The 22954-nt window shown below is 39.7% G+C and overlaps 1 protein-coding gene across 5 annotated transcripts in view; it reads right to left on the bottom strand.

Annotated features, from left to right (window-relative positions):
- st3gal3a (ST3 beta-galactoside alpha-2,3-sialyltransferase 3a) overlaps positions 1 to 22954 on the bottom strand; it is a 94052-nt gene that overhangs the window by 9239 nt on the left and 61859 nt on the right. For all 5 annotated transcript variants that reach the window (XM_066691649.1, XM_066691648.1, XM_066691651.1 and 2 more), the window contains 3 exons: positions 21194 to 21257; positions 18665 to 18760; positions 14298 to 14484 (listed from right to left, as the gene is read on the bottom strand). In XM_066691649.1, coding sequence (XP_066547746.1) covers positions 14298 to 14484; positions 18665 to 18760; positions 21194 to 21257 — 347 coding nt within the window. The remainder of the gene's footprint in view (positions 1 to 14297; positions 14485 to 18664; positions 18761 to 21193; positions 21258 to 22954) is intronic.

Below are 22954 nucleotides of genomic sequence, written 5' to 3'. Positions count from 1 at the left end.
AGAACAACAAAAAACATCTCCCTCTTGTAAAAGCAGATGACAGATTAAGAGAGGACACTGTGAGAGGCTACTGACAGATAGTTTAGGTAATGTTTAAACCAGTCAGTGTTGGACACAGGCATGTAGCTGCCAACACGTCTGTAACTGGCCCGAAGGCAGGCAATATTTGCATTTTGGTTGCCTGTGCCATAACCATATCTTGTCATACAGGCGCCTGATACAGGAGACCAGAGTCACAAACAAACACATCCTTCTATAGTAAAGGCAGAGAGAGTATGACGCCAAAATATAAAGGAAGGAAGCCGCAGGATGACTGCAGACATGGGCCAGATCAGATAAAAAGGGATCTTCAGTTCCATCAAAGGCTTTCGATACATACGGATCCAAGATCACAAACCTCGAGCTGGTGTGGGCAATAAATTGTTCAACATTGAACAAAGATAACATCCAATGTGAAAATTTAATGAAAGCAGTTCTGCTTAGGCCATTACTATGCAAAAATAATGTTCTCTGGTGACAGGGGGAATATTTCCTCCTCAGACCCGTCTGTTGGGCACAAAAAGCTGGCCCTTTCTATAATGTTTAAATTACTAGAGGGTAGTGTCCTTCATCAAGCTTATTTTAGTTATAAACAGTGATGATTCACATGCAACTATATCACATTATCTGCACATTCTCTACTACATTCGTAAGGGAGTAATGATTGAGTAGTAAAATAGCTTGCAAATAACTGCTTCTAAAACAATCCTGAGGAATCTGCTTCAATTTCCTTTCAGATCGGTCTGTCTGAGACTCTGCGCTTTGGTGGAGTTCAGAGCAGATTGATGGGCTGAGACAGATAAAACAGGAAGCCGAATTAATTTATTTTAAATTACTTTGCCAGCAGTGGAAGTGGATAAACACAGCATTCCCCACTGTTCAGCAATGACCTGTTGACAATGGTGTGGGGGATCTGGCCATTTCTAGGGGGTTTGTGGAGCCACGTTCCACATAAGCAATGGCAAACCTGTCATTTAAATCCAAGTATGCTGGGCAAAATGGGCCATTTCCGATTTCCATAGAAAACGATCATGATAAAATGTTAGCAATAGGACCAGGGAATCAGTTTGATGTCCCGACCTGAGAAATGGATTCTCCCTAAATTACTGTAATACGTGTCATTATATTTTCATAACAAGGGTTTAAGAATAAGTGTTCCAGGAGAGTTGATAAAATACTAACACTGGTTAAAACAGTATTAATTTCAAAGGTGGCTGCGGCCCCAGCTGGAAAGAATTAGGACAGGTATTGTGTCTGTCTGATGCACTTGGACGGCTGGCAGAGCTATGTGCAGCACCCGGATTACACCTGGGAGAAACACAGGAGACACACACATACACCCTTTGAACCCGTCTGCACAGAGTACCTAGGCTGCAGGGGCACAATGCCACGCCAGCAGAGTATCAGAGAAATATCATAACGTATTTTGAAGTGAAAGAGTTGTGAAGAGACAGCGATCAGACTTTTAGTCTGGGATTCAAGTTGCAGATTTGGTGACTTGGACTCGAGTCACAAAGGCAAAAGACTCGGACTCCGACATTTTTCATGACGGGTCTATCATTACTACTTAATTTAAAATAAGCTATTATTCCTTTCCAAAGTATAAGGATAAATAAATAACAAATACTACCAAGATCAGAAATTTGTTTTGTGGACAAACATTTCAAATTGAAACCTTACTGTAGTTAAACAGACCAATATGAGAGACTGATGATCAATACTGACATGACATGTCAATTCGGACATGTATTTATTTAGTTATATTTTAAAAAACTAATTGTATTTTTCAAAAAGATATATTAAAGTAAAAAATGACAATACATATTACTAAATGTTCCTATGCAATAGGCCATTAACATCTAGTCTAGAAAATGAGGGCCTATAGCTATAGCCTGTGTGTGTGTGTGTGTGTGTGTGTGTGTGTGTGTGTGTCATTAAATAAAAAAAATAAAATAAATAAAACTCTTCCCTACCAAATCAAAGATTATACAACTCTTTTGATGTCATCTCTTAAAAAATATATATATATATAAAATAAAATCTCAAATCAAATGATACATTGTGGCCTTTAACACTATAGCCCAAGTGCAAGCATCTTCCACTGGCACAAACCTTGTTGCTGTATGGGCTGGCTTCATACAAACGAGAGCTGACACACTTTCAAGCTGTGTGCTGGAAACTGGTCCGGCACAGGAAGGCCTATATTTAGCCCAGCCTGATGTTGTTGCAGTGTTGCGCTCCAGCAGTGGGATCTGTGTCATCCGCACCAGGTACTGCATACAGGTGGTGCTGTGACAGCTCCCAGGACACATTCCCTGCTCTTTCACTTTAATTGCCCATGTGGGTTGTGTGCATGTGCTTTGAAAGGCCAGTCGAATACATTTATATGCTTGTAGGAGGATGGATTGCAGGATTTTATCAGCCCTGCACAGACCACAGGTGCAGACTTGAATATTTTTTCTGTTTTGTTTTTACAATCCAGACCAGTTCCTCATTGTGAGCCCTACTACCACAGCTTTTAACACATTTTGAAAACCACACATACAACATGTAACGCTGGGAATTATGAACCTGTTGGCTTTCCACCAACTTCGTGTCTGAATTTAACCTTATGGTGATTGTTAGGGAAGGGCACTAAAAGGAGTCTTGATGGATCACTGCCGAATTCCTCCCAACCTTTTATAAAGGATTTTATAGTGGAGAAACACTAACGATCACCTTGCTCCCATCAAACACAATATCCCCGAAACCGATCTCCCAATAAAACACCAGGCAAAAGCTCTCCTGGGAAGCAAGCTGCACATTGCTCTTGGTAGATTTCCTGCAAAGTTGCTGGCTGTAACTCCTAAATATACAAAGGCAATTGACAGGGGATTCTTTAAGTTGTTTGCTATCTGTCTTGGTACAGCAGTACACCCTCCTAAACGTGGTACAAAGGCAGCTTCACAGAAGGAAAGTCATTCAGTACCTGGGCAGTAGTAGTTTCACAGCTCTTCTGTTCCATTTTCCAAGAGCTGAGTTTCTACAGCAACAAGACATCTTCTCAACAATGAGCTGGTATTTTCATTTGAAATTAGAAGAGGAAATTCCAAAAACTGAATGATTACAGCCTTATGTCTGCTTAGCACCGGCAACAAGAGGATGGAAACAATACACTGCGCACAGAGGCTGGTGTTAGTAGTTGCAACTGAAATACCCAAATAAATAAATAAATAAATAAATAAATAAAAATGCAGACAGCCAGCCAGACTTAAAAGATTAGGGTAAATTACAGAAACAAAATGTATTGTAGCTGATGTGGAACAATTCTGTAATTGAGCGAGACCAGTAATAACAGCACCTTCAGAGGAACAACTAGGGGGTGCCAAACAGATTAAAATTGTACACAAATCCTGAGCAAAAGCCCAGACAGAAATCCTGAAACGTGAACAAAGGCCGTGCCGCCAGCAACATTTGTAAAGTCCTGCTGTGCGGTCAATAGAAACAATAAATCACTTATTGAAGCAGCCGTGTATCGGCGAAGCGAAGGTTAACACTAACACTACCTCAACATCTGGCATTAAAAACTAATGATCGCCCTGACAAAGTATTTAGAGTCGGGACGCAACTTGTAAAATTCCCTCTTCAAAAAGCCCTCCATGCCGTATCTGGGATCAGGTGCCGGTCTCTGGGGTGGGGAGAAGTGCAGATGAAAAACCACCAGCAGCACGATCACTCACAGACTCTGATCAGGGCCGTTGAAGCCTTTTGGAAGGTCCTGACTGGTTTGCTCCTACTGTTCTGTGAAATTCTATGGGAGAACAACACCCAGGCCAGAGAGCACCAGCTGAGCTGCATCCACACTGCATGGGTTTCACAAGCAGAAAACGCAGAGGTCCAAAAGCAACCAAGCTGATCTGAGTGTTATGTACTCTGTCTATTATTATGAATTTGCCTTGCTTTGACAGATGTCTTCAATCAGACTGAACTAGAGGAATAACCGCAGCATTAACTAATACATTTGTTTGCTATAGGAGCTTCGAAATGGGTAATATACTTGCCCCCGCTATTTGTCGACGATAACCCATTAACTTCAATGAGAATGAAGTGCCTTATAAATTACTCAAGAAAACAAGTCTCTCCCTGAATCTAAATCAAATAAAAATCTCCATTCTGTTCCTGCAGAATTTCTTCACCCTTTGAGAAAACAAATTTCCTTAATAATTTAGAAGAATGTTCTGTTACTTTTACACTCAGTCAGGCAATTATTTTCCAAATGAAATTACTGCTGCAAGCCACCACATTGCCCAGGCAGTATAGGGCTCATTGTGCTGTGGGCGCCCAGGATTCCCCAGCAATCTCAGGTTCACCCAACTGTGGGAACACTCATCCAATTTTATTCTCCCAGCATAGGTTTGGAGGTCACCACCACAGTGCACTAGTGCTACACCCTGGATTTAAGCAGCACTTCCATGGTACAAGACCAATCCAGTCCCTCCCCCCCATGCAGACACTTTCAAAGAATGAGCCACTCAGGAGCCCCCCATAATACCATTATCCTTCTGCATGATAGTAGATGTTTGGATCACCAAGAGATGCACAGTACTCTGAGAGGGAAATAAGTACGGAAAAAATCATCCCACTTAAAAAACTTATGCCATTCTGAAAGACTTTAGATGATTCCTGCCATAAGAGTACTTCACACGATTACTGGACCTCTGAAAAACAGATTAGACCAATTAAAAACACTCCACCCATGGGCCGCAGAAATATTTTCCTTTCATTGTTGAAGAAAAATTACCAAATGGCACTGTTTGGTTTTACTCCTAAACCGTTTTTTTTTTTTTTTTTTTTTTGGGTTGTTTCATTGACAAATTTTCTGGAAATACATGAAAGGCGCTCTGTGGGGACTGGAGAAACCAATGAAAATTCTTGACTCATGCTCTGTCTGAAACCGCCAAAAAACCTTCAAAAGTCACGTCAAGTTGCTAGTTAGAAATAAATAAATCGCGCAATTACAGAGGCTGCACGAAACTTGATTTACGACACAAAAATGATTTATTTCCCATAAATGGAGAATTTCAACTTCAGACAGGTGGCCGAGCCACTAGCAAACAGGTGATTTCATACACCTACAGACAAAGCAGAACAAAAAGGGGATAACATATGGTCTAGTCTATATGTAACATTAAGCAATCAGCCTTAGTGATAAGCTTGCATTTACTTTTATAGGTGCATCTCGACTCATAATTTTTGGAATTGAAGAATGGAGTGAAAATACAATGACAAAGATGACTTTTCAAGGAAACATTTTTAGACATAGAACTATCTGAAAGAATCAATCAATCAATCAGTGAATCTGCACCTAGTGATAAAACAAGGAGATCTGATCCCAAAGACAAAGCAATTGTGCTTCTTTCAAATCTGAGGGAATATTTTGCTTATAATGAATAGATATCACAAACTGGATACGGACAGTTTCTTTGTGACAGCGTTCTATGAACTGTTCCAGTTATGGCCTAGAGAAGGATTTTTGGTTTTGTATTGTGCTGGGGTTCTGCACCACTAAAAGCAAACTAGAAATTGGCCTGCAGTTTTTACAGCATTTCAAAAACAGGATGATTTTAACACTGACAAATATTTGTGGATGGTGAACATGCACCCTTTTCTTTGGAACAAATGTTCCAAGAAAATAATATTTTATACACTTAAAAATTGGAAAACCACTGCACAAATAATTATCCAAAAGAAATTGAGCTAATCGTGCCAGAGCAGGGCCTTGAGATTGAGTTTCCTGAATTGAATAGCAGATATAAAATCAAAATGATCGTAAACAAGGCAAAGGAACTTTTGCTGTTCTTGAACATAGCTGACATTTTGAAGTTCCAGTAGACCAGTATGGCAGGTGGGACGCAAAGAACGCAACATATGAAGTTCCAACCAAGCACTTAAAGCCAAATAGGATATCCAATCACTTCACACTATAAATTGAGTTAATATAAATGGACGTGATGCTACTCCATCACTGTAATGAAAGCCATACCCTAACAACATGGTATCAAGAAGTAACCCAAATGCAACAGAAGGCTGATGAAAAACAAGAACACAAACAAAGCACTGCAGAAAATAAAGGGCCTGTATCAATATACCTAGAGCCATTAGAGTAATTAGGACAGCTCTATGGAGCTTTCCAGTGCAGTGCAAAACAGTAGTTACTGGGATATCTTCAACGAGTGAACCCCAAGACACTGAGATTGTCGCCGCCACTGGCAAACCATTAAGGCTTCGGTAGGTTTGCATAACATTGTTGCCCTGCTCTGACTGAAATTTGCGCCCTTAATTGTCAGCATTTCCCAGGTTTGTAATCCAGTCTTCCGAGCATTTTTTCCTCTCTTATCTGGCTGCTTTAGTGGCCAACAGACCGAGAAACCTAATCCCAGTTCACAAAAGGCAATGCAAAAACAGACAGTGGGAAACCCATATGGGAGTAAGGAAAGGATTGCACAGAGAGCCTCTAAATCCGTTCTCTCTTTCTCCAAGCAGAACCAAGACTTTCACCCCAACAAAAGGCACCCAAAATAATCATCTCAGTGGCCCTGCATTTAGCCTAGAAGCAGATAAATGCTGCTTTCAGAAGGCAATTTTAATTGTTCTAACAACTGAACTAGCTGTGTATTAAATGACCTTAGAATACAAAGCTTCTACAATTCACCTCATAGCGGAGGGGAATTCTGGGTAGGGAAAAGAGAGGGAAGACAAGACTGAGATTTGTCATCAAAGTCACTATAAATTTCACTCAATTTTGAATCTCAATCTTTTCCTAAACTGTGAAGTCACCTGAGGTGTTTCTTAACATTTGAAAAGAAGAAAATGCTTAAAATCATTTAAAATGTTATTTTTTGTCTAAAACATGAACATGATGGATGTTCAACATAGTGCTTTGTGAATTCCCTACTTTCAGGTTAAAATGGTCAATAAATCAAGTGCACACTATTAAAGATAACTGTACATGTTTTATAGAGTTCGTGCTAGTATAAAATGTTTGAAGAAGTGCCTGAAGTGGCTATCATTACAGATGTTGAATAACTCCAGATTACTGCTCGACAGATGTGGTCTGTTGCTGTCAGTAGCTGTGCAGATTTGGGTTGGCATGCCAGGGGTATGGCACAAACAGCATGGTGATCCACCCAGCTGTGAGCTGTGGTACATCTGTTGGACACATGGTGCACTACGAACCCGGCCCCTGCACAAACACTGCAGGTTTACTCAGGGAATGCCACAGACAGCTTAATGGACCTCAATGCCAGGAGCTCAGATGAAACACAAAGGAAACAGGTTTCTATAAACAGTACTACTACATGAAAAAATAGAGCAAAGAAAAAGTAACTAAAGACACGGAGGATTATTATTTTTCCTCCAAATTTGTCTCACACATTCTAACTTTTAAATTAAGCCCATCTAAAATAAAATAAACAAAATTAATTTACATTTTCTATAACTATGTTGGCTCCTGCACCTGTTAAGTTTATACATTATTTTGAATTACGTTTTTCTTTTTTTTGGTGTGGGGGGGTGAGCACTTTCAAAATCTTCCAGTGCTGCTTAGAAAATATTTTTTTGTGCAGAGAAAGACTTGCAGCCATGGTGGCAAAATCGAATGAAATTGTTTTATCTTTATCTATGTATTTAGCAAGTTGACCAAACTGCAAGCACTGAAAGGCTACATAAATGCATACAGACAGACTGTACTGTGTATCCTTACTCAAATTCAAGACAGCGTTTCAAGCATCTTTACTGGCTAGGCGGTGGAAAAATGGTTGTAATTTAGAATTAGAATTTTAGAACTGCGGGTCCTATGGCTGGCTAAAGGATCTGTGTTGAAAGTGTTTAAGAGAGTTTGAGGATTGAGTCCCTCACTGTGACAGTCATTCTCTGCAGTGAAGAAGAGGTAAATTGCAAACTAATTCATCCAAATTACGAGCCGTGTTAAAAAAAAAAGCTGTTATAATGAACTGTTTCTTTACTTATTACAGTCTTTACAATGAGCACAAACCTGGAAGGTGCCCAGCCTGTGAACCAGCTCACAGAGTTCACGATCAGAGCATCTCAAAGCAGCCTGAACTTGGTAATGATCAGGACATCTTTGTGGTGCCAGTCCCCTTTGTAGTAAAGAATCTCAGGCATTTAACCACTTTAAAGCGGATATGACCTTTGCCCAACAAGCAACGCAACCAAACCATTTTTCCCATTGACACAGATTAGACAGAGTTAAGATCACATGTGGAGTTTGCCCTCGAACTCAATACCCAGAAAATGCAACGTGTGTACGCTCGCCATACTTAGCCATTGTAAACAGGCGGTCTGTAAGTATTATCTCTATGTATGGGATTGCTGCAGCTGTTGTGCAGCCGAAAGGGGTCCGCTGCTAATAAAGGGACAATTGTCACAGTTCAGTTTGTGGAAGTGCCCCGTTGTTGCCCTTGACTTCTGTGGCCTTGACTCTCTCCTCCCTAATCACCCTGGCAGTTGTGCTGGGAGAGCGGAGGCCTGATTAGGGACCGTTCACAAGACTCCCGGTCTGCTATGGAAAGTGCCTGTGTAGATAGATTCTCTTTGGTTAACCCACTCTACCCTCCAGACGGGCTGAAGGATCAAAGCACTGCTGCCCCAGGCTTGCAGGGAGGGTTTACATATACACACCCGGCTGTTAATTACTTGGGCTTCTCAGTCATATGGTCATCATCAGTTCAGTGCTTTGTCGCCGTATGACAGAGCAAGGGGGTATATCTTTAACAGCACCTGCTTCGCTAGCAGCCCCTCGTGAGAATTAGTGCTTTCACACAATGGAATAAATCGCTCGGTTGACGCCGGGGTCTGATGACTAGAAAGAACGATGTTGTTTCCAGGGTCTTTCTGTCACTTTAACATCAGGAATGCTTGTCCCTGGATTGAACATCGCAGAAGACAGTCATGTGCATGGACTGGTCCTCAAAACCTACATTATTAAATATGCTTTATTAATTTTGTGGTTAATTCATAACCACAACAAACTACTTTTCTAAATGGGTTTAACAAATGAGAAGGGGGGCACAAATTAGAAAGCAACAACATTGTAAATTAAGTGATAGGGGGATAATAGGGATGATAATTAAATAAAAAAGTGTAAATACCTTTGCGAGAGGTGCAAAAGTAATTTAATGCCTTCTCTGAATTCAGCGATTCCGACTGTGTTCTCTGATAAGCAGACATCACAGGGCCCTACATACGGAAGTACCAAGATATTTGTCATAGTTGACTACTTGCTTAGTGCCTTTATACTCAATCCTGTTCCCTTGGTCTTTACATTTTTATACCCAAAACCACACCCAGAAGGTCTCCATTAAATTGCATACAGTAGAAGTCCTTTCATAGCCGAGCAATAACAGGGGTTTCCACTGAACCACAAGAGATCCTTAGATCCATCAGTCTGGTCTTCTCTGACTGTTTTACAGCAAGCCTCTCCCTAGCCACAAGCTGAGAAAGGCTTATTTATTGAAGGCGTTTGCAAAGAAAAATCTCATGACAAACAATAACACTTGGAGTTTACAAGCACTAGGGAATGCAAGTGTACAACCGCACATTTATCAGATACTGAAATTAAATGGCATTATGTTGAGACATAATGTAGATATAAATATGTAAACTTTCAAAGCACTTTAATTAAGTACATAGAGCATCATGGCAGAAGGAAATTCCATGATTAATATAAAAAACAAAGGAGATTAGAATCAAATGATTTTAATGCTGGCTGGCAAGCCTAAGGGAAATTAACATCTCATGTGAATCTCACCTGAATCTGAAAGTAGGAAATGATGCATGTTTAAGAAATTCTGCTGCCAAATTGAATTACATTGTGTGAAAGCTTTCCTTATATCACTTTAAACAATGTAACCGTGCAATGAAGCTGAAAAGGTGTAAATTGAAACCGTAAGTCAAAAGGGCACGGACATTATGAGAAACAGTGATACCGGAAACTTTAAAAAAACGACTGACAAATGAAACTGTTGTGTAAAATGTCGGCATGTTAACTTAAGAGTCCAGATCTGAATAACGTGATAAATAAATACAGGTTTCATTTTAGCAAATCAGGTCAAATATTGAGACTACAAAAAAAAATCTTTAACAGAAGGCAGATGAGAAAAAAAAAAAAAAGGTTTAAAATCTCACTCCTAATCTCCTTACATTGGATTTCCTCATGAATGCAAAGGAATGTAAAGGACTGTAAAGTAACTTGACCTTTCTCAGCGGTGCTTAACTTTTTAGGACATTTTAATTGTTTAAAATGTAAATGTTTTCCCGATCAGACATTAATTCACCCATGAAATTGTCGAGGGAAATTCGTCACACAAAATATACTGTTGGTGGTGTAAAAGAAATTCACACTAGAAGATTTTATGCATGAATACAACACACTACACTAATAACTAGAGCTTACTATCCATCACATACAGCATTCACCTTGGCAATGCTGCCTTAATGCTACAAGTATACAGGACATGGAACAACATGGAAAGGATAACTTACATAAGCTCGGCCAGAAAGGCAACACAGCAATTTCAGATGATGGCTATAAACGGAAATATTTTTCTTGAACATAGTTATTTTATTTGTTATGGACAAGGAAGGTGGGTTGCCATAGTATAACCCTAATATTTCATAAAATATTTTGGACACTTTTCTCAGTTTGTTGAAGGTCAATCTGCATGACATATAAAATACTTTATATACAACTGTGGGGTGACATTTGAGCATCTGAACTTAAATAAATCTGGATAGGTTCTCCAGGATGACAGTGTTAACAATTGGTTTGTTGTGTATGTGCTTAAATGCTGTCTTCCAACTGGGCATGCACTGTATACTGTAAATTATACTGTCAATTATTCTCAGGCTCAGGATGTTTTTTATAGCTCTGGGCCACGCTAACAATCATTTCAGAGCATATAAACCTCATGTTAATCAGCTCAACAACCTGGGGCACCTGCTGTTACTGTAAAGTAACACCGGTTCTTGGGAAGACGTAGAAAATTCACTTTCAAAGGCCGAAAACACTGAAAAGCCCAGCATTCTTTCCACCTACAAATGTCAACGTGTGACAAAAGGTACTTCTGAACCCAAGACTTCAAAGTTCCCACATGCAACAGTTCAAAGTTTTTGTTACTCTTGGTTGCAAAAAGGGAATAAGGGAGGGGTATTTTTGGATTAAACAAGAATCAAAAGCCGTGATTTTCTAAAGCTGATTGTCTACACAGTCACACATGCCTTTCCCTGAATAGACAGCTTGCTTGTTTTAGCTCCTTTAAAAATGGGAAACGAAACAAAAAAAAAAAACATGCTGTAATATATTTGGTTAACAGCGCAGCCTCTGCAAACACATGGGTTTGTTTTGCTTTTAGTTTTAGCACAAGCTAATCTAATTTACCCGACCCTTCTCAACAGCCAAACAGACAGCAGTACCTACTGTACTACCATGCAACAGCACCTGCTGGAGGACTGCTAGTATGAATTATAGCAGACTTGTGTTGCATTATTAAACATATATAAAAATACTCAATTCAATAGTTTAATAAATCACTTCAATTAAATTGTCACTAGTTTCAAAGGCAATAGTGGGAATGTAAATACAAATATTTTAATATAGCAATGCAGATATTCATGCATCAACATTTCAAATAATGAGAAAATATTGTTGCTGATGTTATTTCTAAACAAGCCAACAAAAAGTAGCCATCCAAGAAATGTCCATTAAATTTAAACAACAACATATTTGGTCCATATTTGGTCACGTGTGTATTGAAATTAAACAAACAAATACAATCCGACTTCAGTGTGGGAATTATTTCAGCACAGTGTGGTTTAGATGGCTAGTACTCAAACTACTTAGCTGCAGTGTCTGGCTGGAGCACAAATGATTTCCTGAATTTGGGCTGGAGGTACACCAGATGCCAGGGCATGACATTTGACATGTGTATCTGTAGAGATTTGAGAAGCCTACTGTAAACAACAGGTCGACTGCTAAAGATTTTGAAGGAACGTTTGTGATTATTTTCTTTTTGCGGTCTGCAGGATTTTACACCACAGGCAGTGCAGCTTTGTGAGGATAAGTGTGTAACAAGGATACCTGATGCTCAAACATATACAAAGAAGGGTATATTAAAAATCATAACATTAAACATGCGTCTAAATAATTATAAGGTTTGCTTTATAAAACTAACAAAGCCTCCAAGGAGACAAGTTAAGGAGACAGGCAGAGATGAAAGAAACGTGTCAGCTTTTCCTACCTTCCATTCATACTGTAGGTAGTTTAAAACAGACCAAGATGAGAGCTGGAATACGGAAACTTGTTCTAAATATAAAACCACTGTATCAGCTCGACTATATTTGGTTTCAAGACCATATTTTGCTGACTAACCTGGCAGAGACCGAAGGTGAATGGGAAAGTAAGGAAGGGAAGTACACCTTACTGAAGCCGAGGGTGTATTGAGAAAAAGGCTTGAGAGATGGAAACGGAAAGCTCCCACATTAAGAGTTTCAAAAACGTATGTTAAGTTGGATGCTACTTCCTGTTCTTTTAACTATAATGGGCGAGAGGAGCGAGGCTCTCAAAGAGTTCCCAAGTGCTGGAAGTTGAGGAATGAAGAGCCTGTACAGACTTCTCCCATCACACAGAAATACCTCAGAAGCCAAAAGCTGTTTCGGAAATTTTAGGGTTGGAATTTTAATGGACAAGCATTTTCTTCAGAAGTGATAAAAGACGGGTTTTTTCCAGAATCCCATTTACATTTTTAGGAGCATACCGGACGTCAGAGTATGGGTGCAACTCATCAGAAGGAAGCTAGGAAATACTACAGCCATATACAGTCTGCCGAAAAACATTCTGCATCAACTATAAGCCATTTCAAATGGGTTTAATAATAATTATGTTCACTTTACCTTTATTTGCCTGTAAATATTGTTGTTATCCAGTCTTTACAGTCCTGTTTAGATTCAAGAGGAGCCTCAAAGTGAGTTCATAAGAGTTGTCAGCACTGAGGAATGACCGACTATCAGACCGTTAGACACCCATCTCAGTTGTTACCTGGATAATTTTCAAAGTTTAATTGAAAGCACTGTTGCCTATAAAATACTGAAATAAAAATGTGCATTAACAAAATCATGTTTTGGACCTATTATCAGTTAAAACTGTAATGTAACAAACAGCAGAACAGTCAGCCTAGTGTCCTTGAGTATAACCCTGCAGAAAAACTGGAGATACTCCCCAATGTCAGACTGAGGCAAAGACTCAACAACTGAAAGAAGAGAGCCCTCAAGTGTGACCAGACCCTTTTTTTATAACCTAAACAAAAAGGAGCTTCATTAATTTTCTATATAATTCAGCTTTAGGAAGAGAGATAAGGGCAGCCATTGAGTCAAACCAACCTGCAAATTTAGAAGTTAATTCAGAAACCTCGATAGACGCCTTTCACTCCTTGTTAAGACATTAAAGCAACACAATTTAAATCCCGAAGACAAAATAAAGAACATTTGTGTGCAGGAGAAAGTCATAATTTAAACCAGCCACTGTGGATGATTTGGTTCATCCCCCTATTGTCCAAGGACTATGATGGCACAAAGGTGAAGTGCAACAGAACAGGGATAACGTGTAGAGAGGAACTGCCTGATTTGAGATCCAGCGCAAGAGTGCTACATTCACACACAAAAATTAGAACTTAAATACAAAAACTAATAAACACCTGCTATATACCTTACCAAATAAAACATTTCCTTAGAGCTACTACCACAAACAGCTTCAGGGAACAAACTGCTGTGATTGTAATGTAATTAACTTGCTCCCACTTGCCTCGGGGAGAGGAATTTTCTGCTCTCGCCACTCAAATCCAAGTGAAGGAAGATTACATATAACCGCATCGGAATTGATTCGTCACTGAAGCTCATCAAGTTAAATCAATATGAAGAAAAAGGTAATTCATTCAGAGTAACTATGCATTCGCTGCTTTTAATTGGATTTATTTAATTCAAGTTGATAATGGGTTCTCTCCACATAAAAATACAAAAACTCATGATTTACTGCACTTTCTACATTTTAAGGCAGAGACTTCTTGTGACTCGGCTTGGTGGGTCACCGGTTGAGAGTTTGAGTCTCCACAGAGAATGTGACGTGTCCCCAAGCCACTTTCTCAGCCCTCTATGCACCCCCACACACAATCACTCAAGCTCCCCTCTGCCCCCTCCTGGTCACTTACCAGCTTCTCCTTGTGGACCATCTGCCGGAGCCACTTGAAGTCCAGGGGTTTAAAAGCAGAGAAGACAAAAAGGGAGTCCTTCTCGTACCGCTCCGGTTTTTGGATGGCCCCCTCAGGGTAGGTAATCCTAATCGTGGTTTTGGAGCCAACGTCTTTCACGTAGCCGGTCACGGGGGCCTCATTTAACCTGCGATAAGAAACCATCACTGTCATCACCGTGCCCTTTAACTGAAGCATGGCCGCTAACCTGAAGCCATTTCTCAGATAGCTGCTCACAAATACAATTATCTTCCAGACTCTTGCATTGCATATCTGCTAGATGACAGATGTTCAGATAAAGATTAATTAGCTGGCCTGGACCAGAGAGGTTTTAAATGTTGTGAAAATTAAAAGAGCACATTTGTGACGCACTAAAGAAAAGTCAAGTGATGAAAAGGAATATCTCCAAAGGTATCTGGGAAATAAGGCACTGAAGATATAGTAAATTAATATTTGGGAAATAGTCAATGACATATATCAACTCGATATAATTACTATTATTCTTTGATAAAGTCGTTTTTGGCTTCCCCTTATACAGTTACTCAAACAATTAAAAATACATGGATAGTTTTCCAAGATACTAAAAATAGCTGTTGTTTCTGTATGGGATTATTTTGTTTGTTGTTTGTTTCTATTAGCATTGTGATTTCTGTGGTTTTTATGTGTAAGAGTAGGGTGGGGGGGCAGGTTGAACAGCAAACTTCCCAGAAAGCCCGGAAATCCTTGTGGGAACGGGAACTCACGTGCAGAATGACCCTGACCCACATGACAAAATGTTCAGGGAGTTTTTGGGTTCGTTGCACAAAATCGCGTGGCATTTGCATTGTGACATTACTTTTAAGTATACTGTTGGTATCCTAAACAACAGCTCTATTCTAGATTGAGAATGCAACAGTATGGAAGTGGGGGGGAAGCTCACATTGAAACAGATTAACATCCCAATCTCGGTCACAATACTGTAACACATGATTGTGAATCAATATATGGCTATTGCTACAGGGATAATCTTTAAACCAAAGTTGTAATGATCAACTCAAGGACTCAAGACTGGTGTCATAATGAAAGCAGGACCGTATAAGTGTGTGACAGAAACTTTCAAGTGCAGGACCAAACTAAATAAATCACTGAATTAAGAAATGGGGGAGAAATTATTGTGTTCAGTAGATACAGATACAGCAGCATACCTTCCTTTTTCCATTGCTTTCTTAGTAGCTTTAAAGTTTCTGTTCAACAACTAAAAACATTGCAGTGGGTGGAGATAATCAGAAAACTAAATGTATTGAGGGTAACATCAATGCCTATGCAGATTATAAAAGGAAAATGGTGAACTTTAAAACATCACACCATGACATAACAGATTATATGGTTGGGGAAGAGATTTCTTTTAATCTTCCTGACAAGCGATGACCTTGGCCCTGGCTGTGGACTGCGAGGCTAGGACTGACAATCAGCCATTTATTTGAGGAGAGGAGCAGACGGACTGCACCTGCTCACTGGTGTCAGGGACGTGTGCTGTCAGCACCTGCCAGCAAAGGGGCCGTCACCGCTTGGCCTGTTTGCAAGTCAGTAACACTGAGACCAGGGCGGAAGGGAGGTGAGGCAGGGCATTGGAGAGACCGTAGGAGAGCGCAGAAAAGCACAATAAACAAAAGACACTTAACAGACTGAGGGAGAGGACAGCTGGAATACTGTTCGTGCTTTTCAAGTGCCAGACCAATATTGTTTAGATCTTCCTTAACACACAAAAACACTTCACACCAGCTTCTCAGTTTAATAACAACCCATTAACCATAAGCATGGTCAACGCCACACAGAAGGCTTGTGGAACCCTGACTGGTAAACCAAGACAGGGATTTAATTCCAGGCTTGTTATGGGTTACGATTCGGTTTGAAAACTTCTGTTTTTCCTTAACGAGCTGAACAATGAAAACACTCCAAATCGTACAACAAAACAATGAGTTCTCTGGCCAACGAGCATTTTCTCCAAGTGCCACTTTTCAAATTGTGGTGTCCTTTTGACATCTTTTACACTTTTAAAAGCTTACACTCCTGAGGTTTTTGAAGCCGATTCTTACGTAACATCTGGCTAGCTATGACTAGTCTTAGACAGGGCAATCATTAAATACCAAACAAACTGTTATTTGGTAAAAAGAAAACAATCAAGACAAACTTTATTTTACTGCTTACAAACAATGCTTCCCAGATAGTATTTATATCTAAAGTAGTTTTCTTAAACTGAACTGTAAAATGTAAACATCATAAGTATTAAATCAGTAGGATACCTGGTTTAAGGCCAAACAGGAAACCCAAACTGTAGCCAACATCACAATTTCAAGCTAGGACCATACAAATCTAGACACTCTTCAGTTAGTACAAAATAAACCTTAACTAAAGCCTGAGGTTCCTGGGGACTCCAACCCTAACCCTAGTCTGTATTAAAATGTAAGCCTTATCTGAAAGCTAAATTTAATTCTAATGCATGATTTAGCTAAATCACTCAAAACAGTGCTCTCTAAACAAGCTAAATATACACAAGACCATTCATAACTTCATCTATATACCTAATTAATACTTAGCTTGGTCAAATTATCTATTTTTGGATTTTTCATTTTTGTTATTAACGTTTTCTTTAAATCCAAATTTGAATTTCTCTCAAATAATATTTAGAATCTTCATACTATAAATCTAACCCTTGCCCAGATAACCAAATTACCAACATGTAAATCAAAATAATGCAATATAAACTACCTATATCTAACCCTAAAACCATTCCACCCTTCATCTGCATCCCATATATATATATTTTTTTTAATTCAGATTGTGAAATGTTTCTTGAACATTCAATTATTTATATCATACCGCATTTTTTACAGCAATAGGTTACCTGTGTCTAATTAAAACATAAAACTTGGAAATTTGTCTGTGCTACAGAATTTTGGAATGAGGAAGTTTAAAATATGAATATATTATTAACATGACATATAACATGATTAATATCAATTTCTTACCAGAACTGGAGAATGTCTTATTGAAATAATGGTCTGGGTAGGCAAAAGGGTTTTGTATGCCACACAAATTGTATTGTTAAGTAGACACAAGAAGTAAGATTACTTCAATATTTGCCAAAGCAACAGGTCAAGGGACCCATTATCAGAATCCTTTGGAATCTTTTTGGAATCACAGATTCTATTTTTGCAAAAAGTCTCAGAGCTCCCATTTAATGTCCAATTCATTATGAAAAAGGCATCTCTAAAGATCACTGTGCATTAAAGGTTATAATTAGGTAAATTTTTCTCTGACTACAATCTGAAAAGCAATTGAGTAGATTCTCAGTGGAAATAATGCAGTTCTCAGTTAATATTGGTCTGAGTCTGTTTTACTCAGCAGTGGAAAACAAAACTAATTATTGACACTGAGTAAAACATAACTAGTTTAGAGCCATCCTGTATGTGAAAGTTACATAGCAAAAAAAGGGAGAATTATTGGGAGAGTAAGTGAAAGAATGACCTGGCATTGAAGGCCTTAGAAAGGTCAGTATGATGTATGTAAGAGAATTCCACAACAACACCATGTACTAAGCTTTTTGGAGTTCACCGACACAGGTTTCCAGTATTGTCACGTTTCTCAGATTTCTCCGTCTGCCTGGGCCACGGAGAATGACGAAAGTGGATCCCTTTGGCTGCGTGAGACTGTTAGTTCCAGCCGTCTGGAGGTCAGGGCGGCTGTGCTCCCGAGCCCACTTCCATCAGACAGGCTGGGAGATCTAAGGTCGGGGTTTCGGCCTTAAAAGACCACAGGGAATGGCTCTCAATGTGCCCAGGAGCAGCAGGCACAGTCCCCTCTGTAACGCCACACAGGAGAACATGCATCTCCCAGTTAAAAGAGCGGCGCACAGACACACACACACCTGGCGCTCCACCCACCTGGGCTGCAGAGAGATACAACATGCTGCATGTTGGTTTAATCAACTCCTGATCCAGACATCAAGGCACACACTTCCATCTTTCCATTACTCACCTCAATACATTGTGAAAGTTACTGGTTTGTACAGGCTTTGTCGAGCTGGTTTAGCAGCACTAACCTTCTCTCGAAATCACTACTTATGACACAGGCCTTCTTCGGTTTGAAGAAAAGGAGGTATTTCTTTATTTTTTGCTGAATTTTGGATAGGCACCTTTATTTACAAATGCAAAAAGAACCAATAAGAGGTGGTTGGAACTCTTACACCAACACTTTTCCATGCAGCTTGAGACTGATTAATTGCAGACAATAGAAGGGCCCCTCAGCAATCCTTTACTGCAAGATGACTACAGTGTTTCACCACTCACCTCACCACAACATCGTATTCGTCAATCCGAGACCCCAGCGACTTGTTGGCAAGTATCCCTCCGTTCCCAACTATGATGCATCTTTTACAGTTCATGCTAAAGGACAGAAAGAAAGAAAAACAACAACAACAATTACTATTTGAAATTGAAAGAGAATGACATTTGAATGCTGTTTGAAGTAATATAACAACACTGCTGGTACAGTTTTTATTACAATATGAAGCGAGAATAACAGATCAATGTTGGAAGGGAAGTGGAGGTACAAAGGGACCTGAAACACAGAAACACTTTCAAACGTAACACTACCAATGCACTACATATAGTGTGAATAATAGTGAGAACAGGACAACAGTTTGAAACCAATTTGATCAGCAGTAATTCAAAAAGCAATAAAAAAAAAAAAAAAGAAAACCTTCCTGATCACGCAAATACTTTTAAGCATGAACAGTTTGATCGTATTCGTCTCTTTTCCTCTCTGGGTACATCACACACTGGTGTTCAATGCTTTGAAGCCAGATCTGAACTTGGTTCCCCTCTGGTTCAGACTACAGAACCAACAAAGGCAGGTTTTTTTCTACTCAGGTCTTCATAACCAAGAAATTGAGAGATTTAGACCCAGCCCTTAGGAATGCATTTCCTTCAAAAGGTCAGTTCACCCTTGATGTGTGGGCTGTCCATGCCTCGACACCATTGCCCTCCCAGCCCGGAGAGGAGCACATGAGCTCTCATATGAAGAGAGAATGTTTACCAAGAGGTTGGGGACAGTTGTTTACAGGAAAGCAATGTTACCACTGAATTTCCCACATCAATCTCAAGACAAATATGGAAACTGCATGACAATGTGGAAATGTGTCTGGCATATTGGGAACAGCAGCTCCAAATATTTTCTACAACTGAGAGCGAGCAGAAATACTATCCCAGGATCAGAGGTCATAAGACTGATTGGAAAGGCTGACCTGAAATCAGTTATCTAATTGGTTCTTTCCAAGGACTATTCTTCATCCAAGGAGAACATATTCAATTCCCCCTCCCCCTGAAATGCATATTCACTGAGATTAAAGAAGCAGATGCATTAAAGCAGAGTATTTGTCAAGGAGATGTCCAACAGGAAAGTTTGTGGTCATATGTTTGGGTAAAAAATGTTTCGGCAATGCCTTCTTTCACACAAGGGTTTCCAATGCTGCTACAGGGCTAAAATGGAGAATACATGGGCTACTAAAATACACTTTGTATTGTGCATTCTTCTTCCAGGTTCAGGCAGTCACCATTTGAACACCATGAGTGTGGATTATTCACAAAGCTTCAGTAACCTCCTAAAAGACTACATATGCCACTATCACTGAACTCCACTGACAGTTACAGATGAAAGAAACCAATTCTTAGGTTTTTGAAAGTGGACACAGGTTTGCTAAAACCTATGAATTTAGGAAGGAAACTATTTTCTCAAGTATGTTAATGCCAGGGATCATGCACTGAACACAATACCATTTGCCCAAGACTTTTAAAAGAAGTAAAGAAATGAAGTTGGATGCAGGTGATGGATTCAGGTCGAGGTTTGGAGGTATGTGCTCTGGTTGTGGAATTTCAAGGTTAAGTAAATTGTGTTTCTTATTAGGATAAACACTTCAGTCTGTCCGCGTGGTGCAGGGATTACGACAATAAGACCTAGAAGAGGCCTTGATGTATTAGTCTCCCTTTTGATGCTGAAGTCCTGAATTGGATTACAAGGGCTCTCTCATCGTCTCTGAGACTTCAGCTGAAAGGCCAGTGCATGGTAAACACTACGGGTGCATTCCCTTTGGTGTAGGGCTATTTGTTCTACACAAGATGTCCTTTTCCTGTAATACATGAGAGATCTGTTCTTTAAACAAAGCGGGATCTGACCTATGGTGACTCATTTCGAGTGCGGGTGAGTAAGCACAGATGACGGTCACGCTGCACCAGCACAGCAGGAATCCTCCTCTATGGGAGCAGGGGTAGGAAGGCACCGGAGGTATGCATGGGGTCAGAGTCATGACTTTACATGTCTTCGGCATCTATGCGTTCATATTGATTGGGTGAGGAAAGTGGTCGTGGTATTGTGACCACTGGCAGTTTCTAGATCTCTACATGCTTTGTGAGATGGGTTTTTCCAGGGTTAAATTAATAATCCCAGCGTAACAAAGACAGTCCTATGGACCGATAAAAGCTTACACAGTTTGAAAACCCAAGTGATAATGTTTAGGGTTAATTTGTTACCTGCCTACATTTGCACTAGTCCTGTAAGATTTCATTAACTTTTTGGATATGGCTCCCACACCCTTTGGCAGGCTCCGTCAATGATGTCAATGCACGTGATTGGGGGTCCTGTAATCTGAGTGGGTCTAGTTACTTGTAACGTCAACAGGGCATATGTGCGGACTACGGCAGAGAAAGGAAAACCTTTGGAATTTTGAGCTTTCAATTATTGCCCGATGGCAGCAAAGATCAGCTGACACAGGTAGATTTTGCACAGGACCCAAACAGTCCTCCTCAGTCCCAGAAACCTACCTGTCCAGTTCTGGGCCCAGCCCGTAATTCTTCGTCAACGACAATATATCACTGATAATTTTTTCTGTGGAAAGAAGAAAAAATAAAATATTGAAGTCAGAAAGCCCTTAAGACCACTTCACAATAAAGTGCAATAAGATCTTGATTCCCTTAAGGTTTATATATGTCACAAAGACATGGGTTGGGAAATCATGGATTTCACAAACTAATACTTTCCTTCATGTTATGCAGTCTCTTGGGAGATGATGAGAATGCTTGGTGAGAGGTAGGTCTTAAACCCACCTTGAGTGGGAGAAATAAATAAAGCTACGTGTCGGAAAAAGACCATAAAAAACACTCAGTTAAGAATGTCATCTTTAAACAAGCACATTCTCCAGATAGAGCATGCACTCTGTAGCCCTAGAAAAATGTGCCTATGTCATTGGCTCGCAACACCATCGAGTTTAGATGCTCCACAGTGGCGCACATTCCTCTATTTTCCTGCAGAATTACATTGGGTCAAGGGTTTTTGTTTATTGCAGACTGCATGATTTCCTTTAAACTTTCTTTGTTATTTATAGCAGGCTTAATCTCAGACGTAAACCTTATGTCTACAACAATTCCAAGTGCGTGAGCAAAGTTTTAGACTGTTCAATAAAGTGTTTTTGTCCCTTCTTTCTCCCTTTACATGTATATATCAGATTTAAGTAGCTACAATGGGATCATACCGGAGTATACACTCTTTGACTAAAAAAACGGTTTTGAATTTGCCAGGTTTGATAACCTAATGCATTTCTTTCTGATGCCTCCAAGAATGCATCTTAGAAAGACAATCACACACAAAGACAATTCCTTTTATACAAGTCATATAACGAATCTCATAAGCAATGCTCATGCATAGATCAAATGGAAAGAATCCAGGGAAATAGTTTTTGACTTCCTAAATATCTCCTAAATATATCTTATTGAATAAAGTGGCATAGTAAGGGAAAAACAAGAGGGAGAAAATGGGGGGGGGGGGGGGGGGGTCTGCCACAAAGCAAATATAAGCGAACTGAACAAATGCAAACAGTCAGTCTCACTTTAATCAGACCCAATGGTAATTTGTAAAGAAAGGCATTCATTCAAGCCAATTCAAGCATAGCAAAATCAAAAGACTGAAACAAACTCCGGCTACTGTTTCTAGGGGCGGGACACCGCTGTCCCTCAAAGAGGCCTTCTCTAGCATGACAGTCATAAAGACTTGAAGTCCAAGAATGAATTACAAACACTGCTAGACCTCTGCTTAGCCTTCAGGCGGAGGGACAAATCAATGCTCCAGTAAAATGACGCAGCACTATAATTGGATGTTCTAAAAATCTAAAGCTGTACTGAAAGAATGGATTTACTTTCTTTTTTTTGTCCAGTTATAAATGCATCATATAACCAATGCACGACATTAAGGCACTGGCATCTGCATTACAGTTTTAAGCTATATTGGACAGCATCATTCTGGATTCACACAACCCCTCCTCGTATGAGCCCATTTCCCCATTAATAACATTTTCATTTTAGTTTTTAAATACATATACACATGAATTGAATGAATAAACATTTCACCTAAGTATGTATTTGATGCTTTTGGACAAACGCAGTGAATGCAACATCTTTCACATGAATAGGGAAGGGCCCCTTAAATGTTTTCATGATGTACTTCTCTGATGTATCGTTACAAGATGAGGCTGCATAGTGTTAAACTGACAGAACTGCATTCCACAAGCTCATTTTCAAATAACTGTTTGA

The sequence above is a fragment of the Amia ocellicauda genome, chromosome 19, assembly GCF_036373705.1.
Source record: "Amia ocellicauda isolate fAmiCal2 chromosome 19, fAmiCal2.hap1, whole genome shotgun sequence".
Classification (NCBI taxonomy): Eukaryota; Metazoa; Chordata; class Actinopteri; order Amiiformes; family Amiidae; genus Amia; species Amia ocellicauda.
Note: the sequence above shows the minus strand (reverse complement) of the source record. Positions and strands in the feature narration are given on the sequence as shown.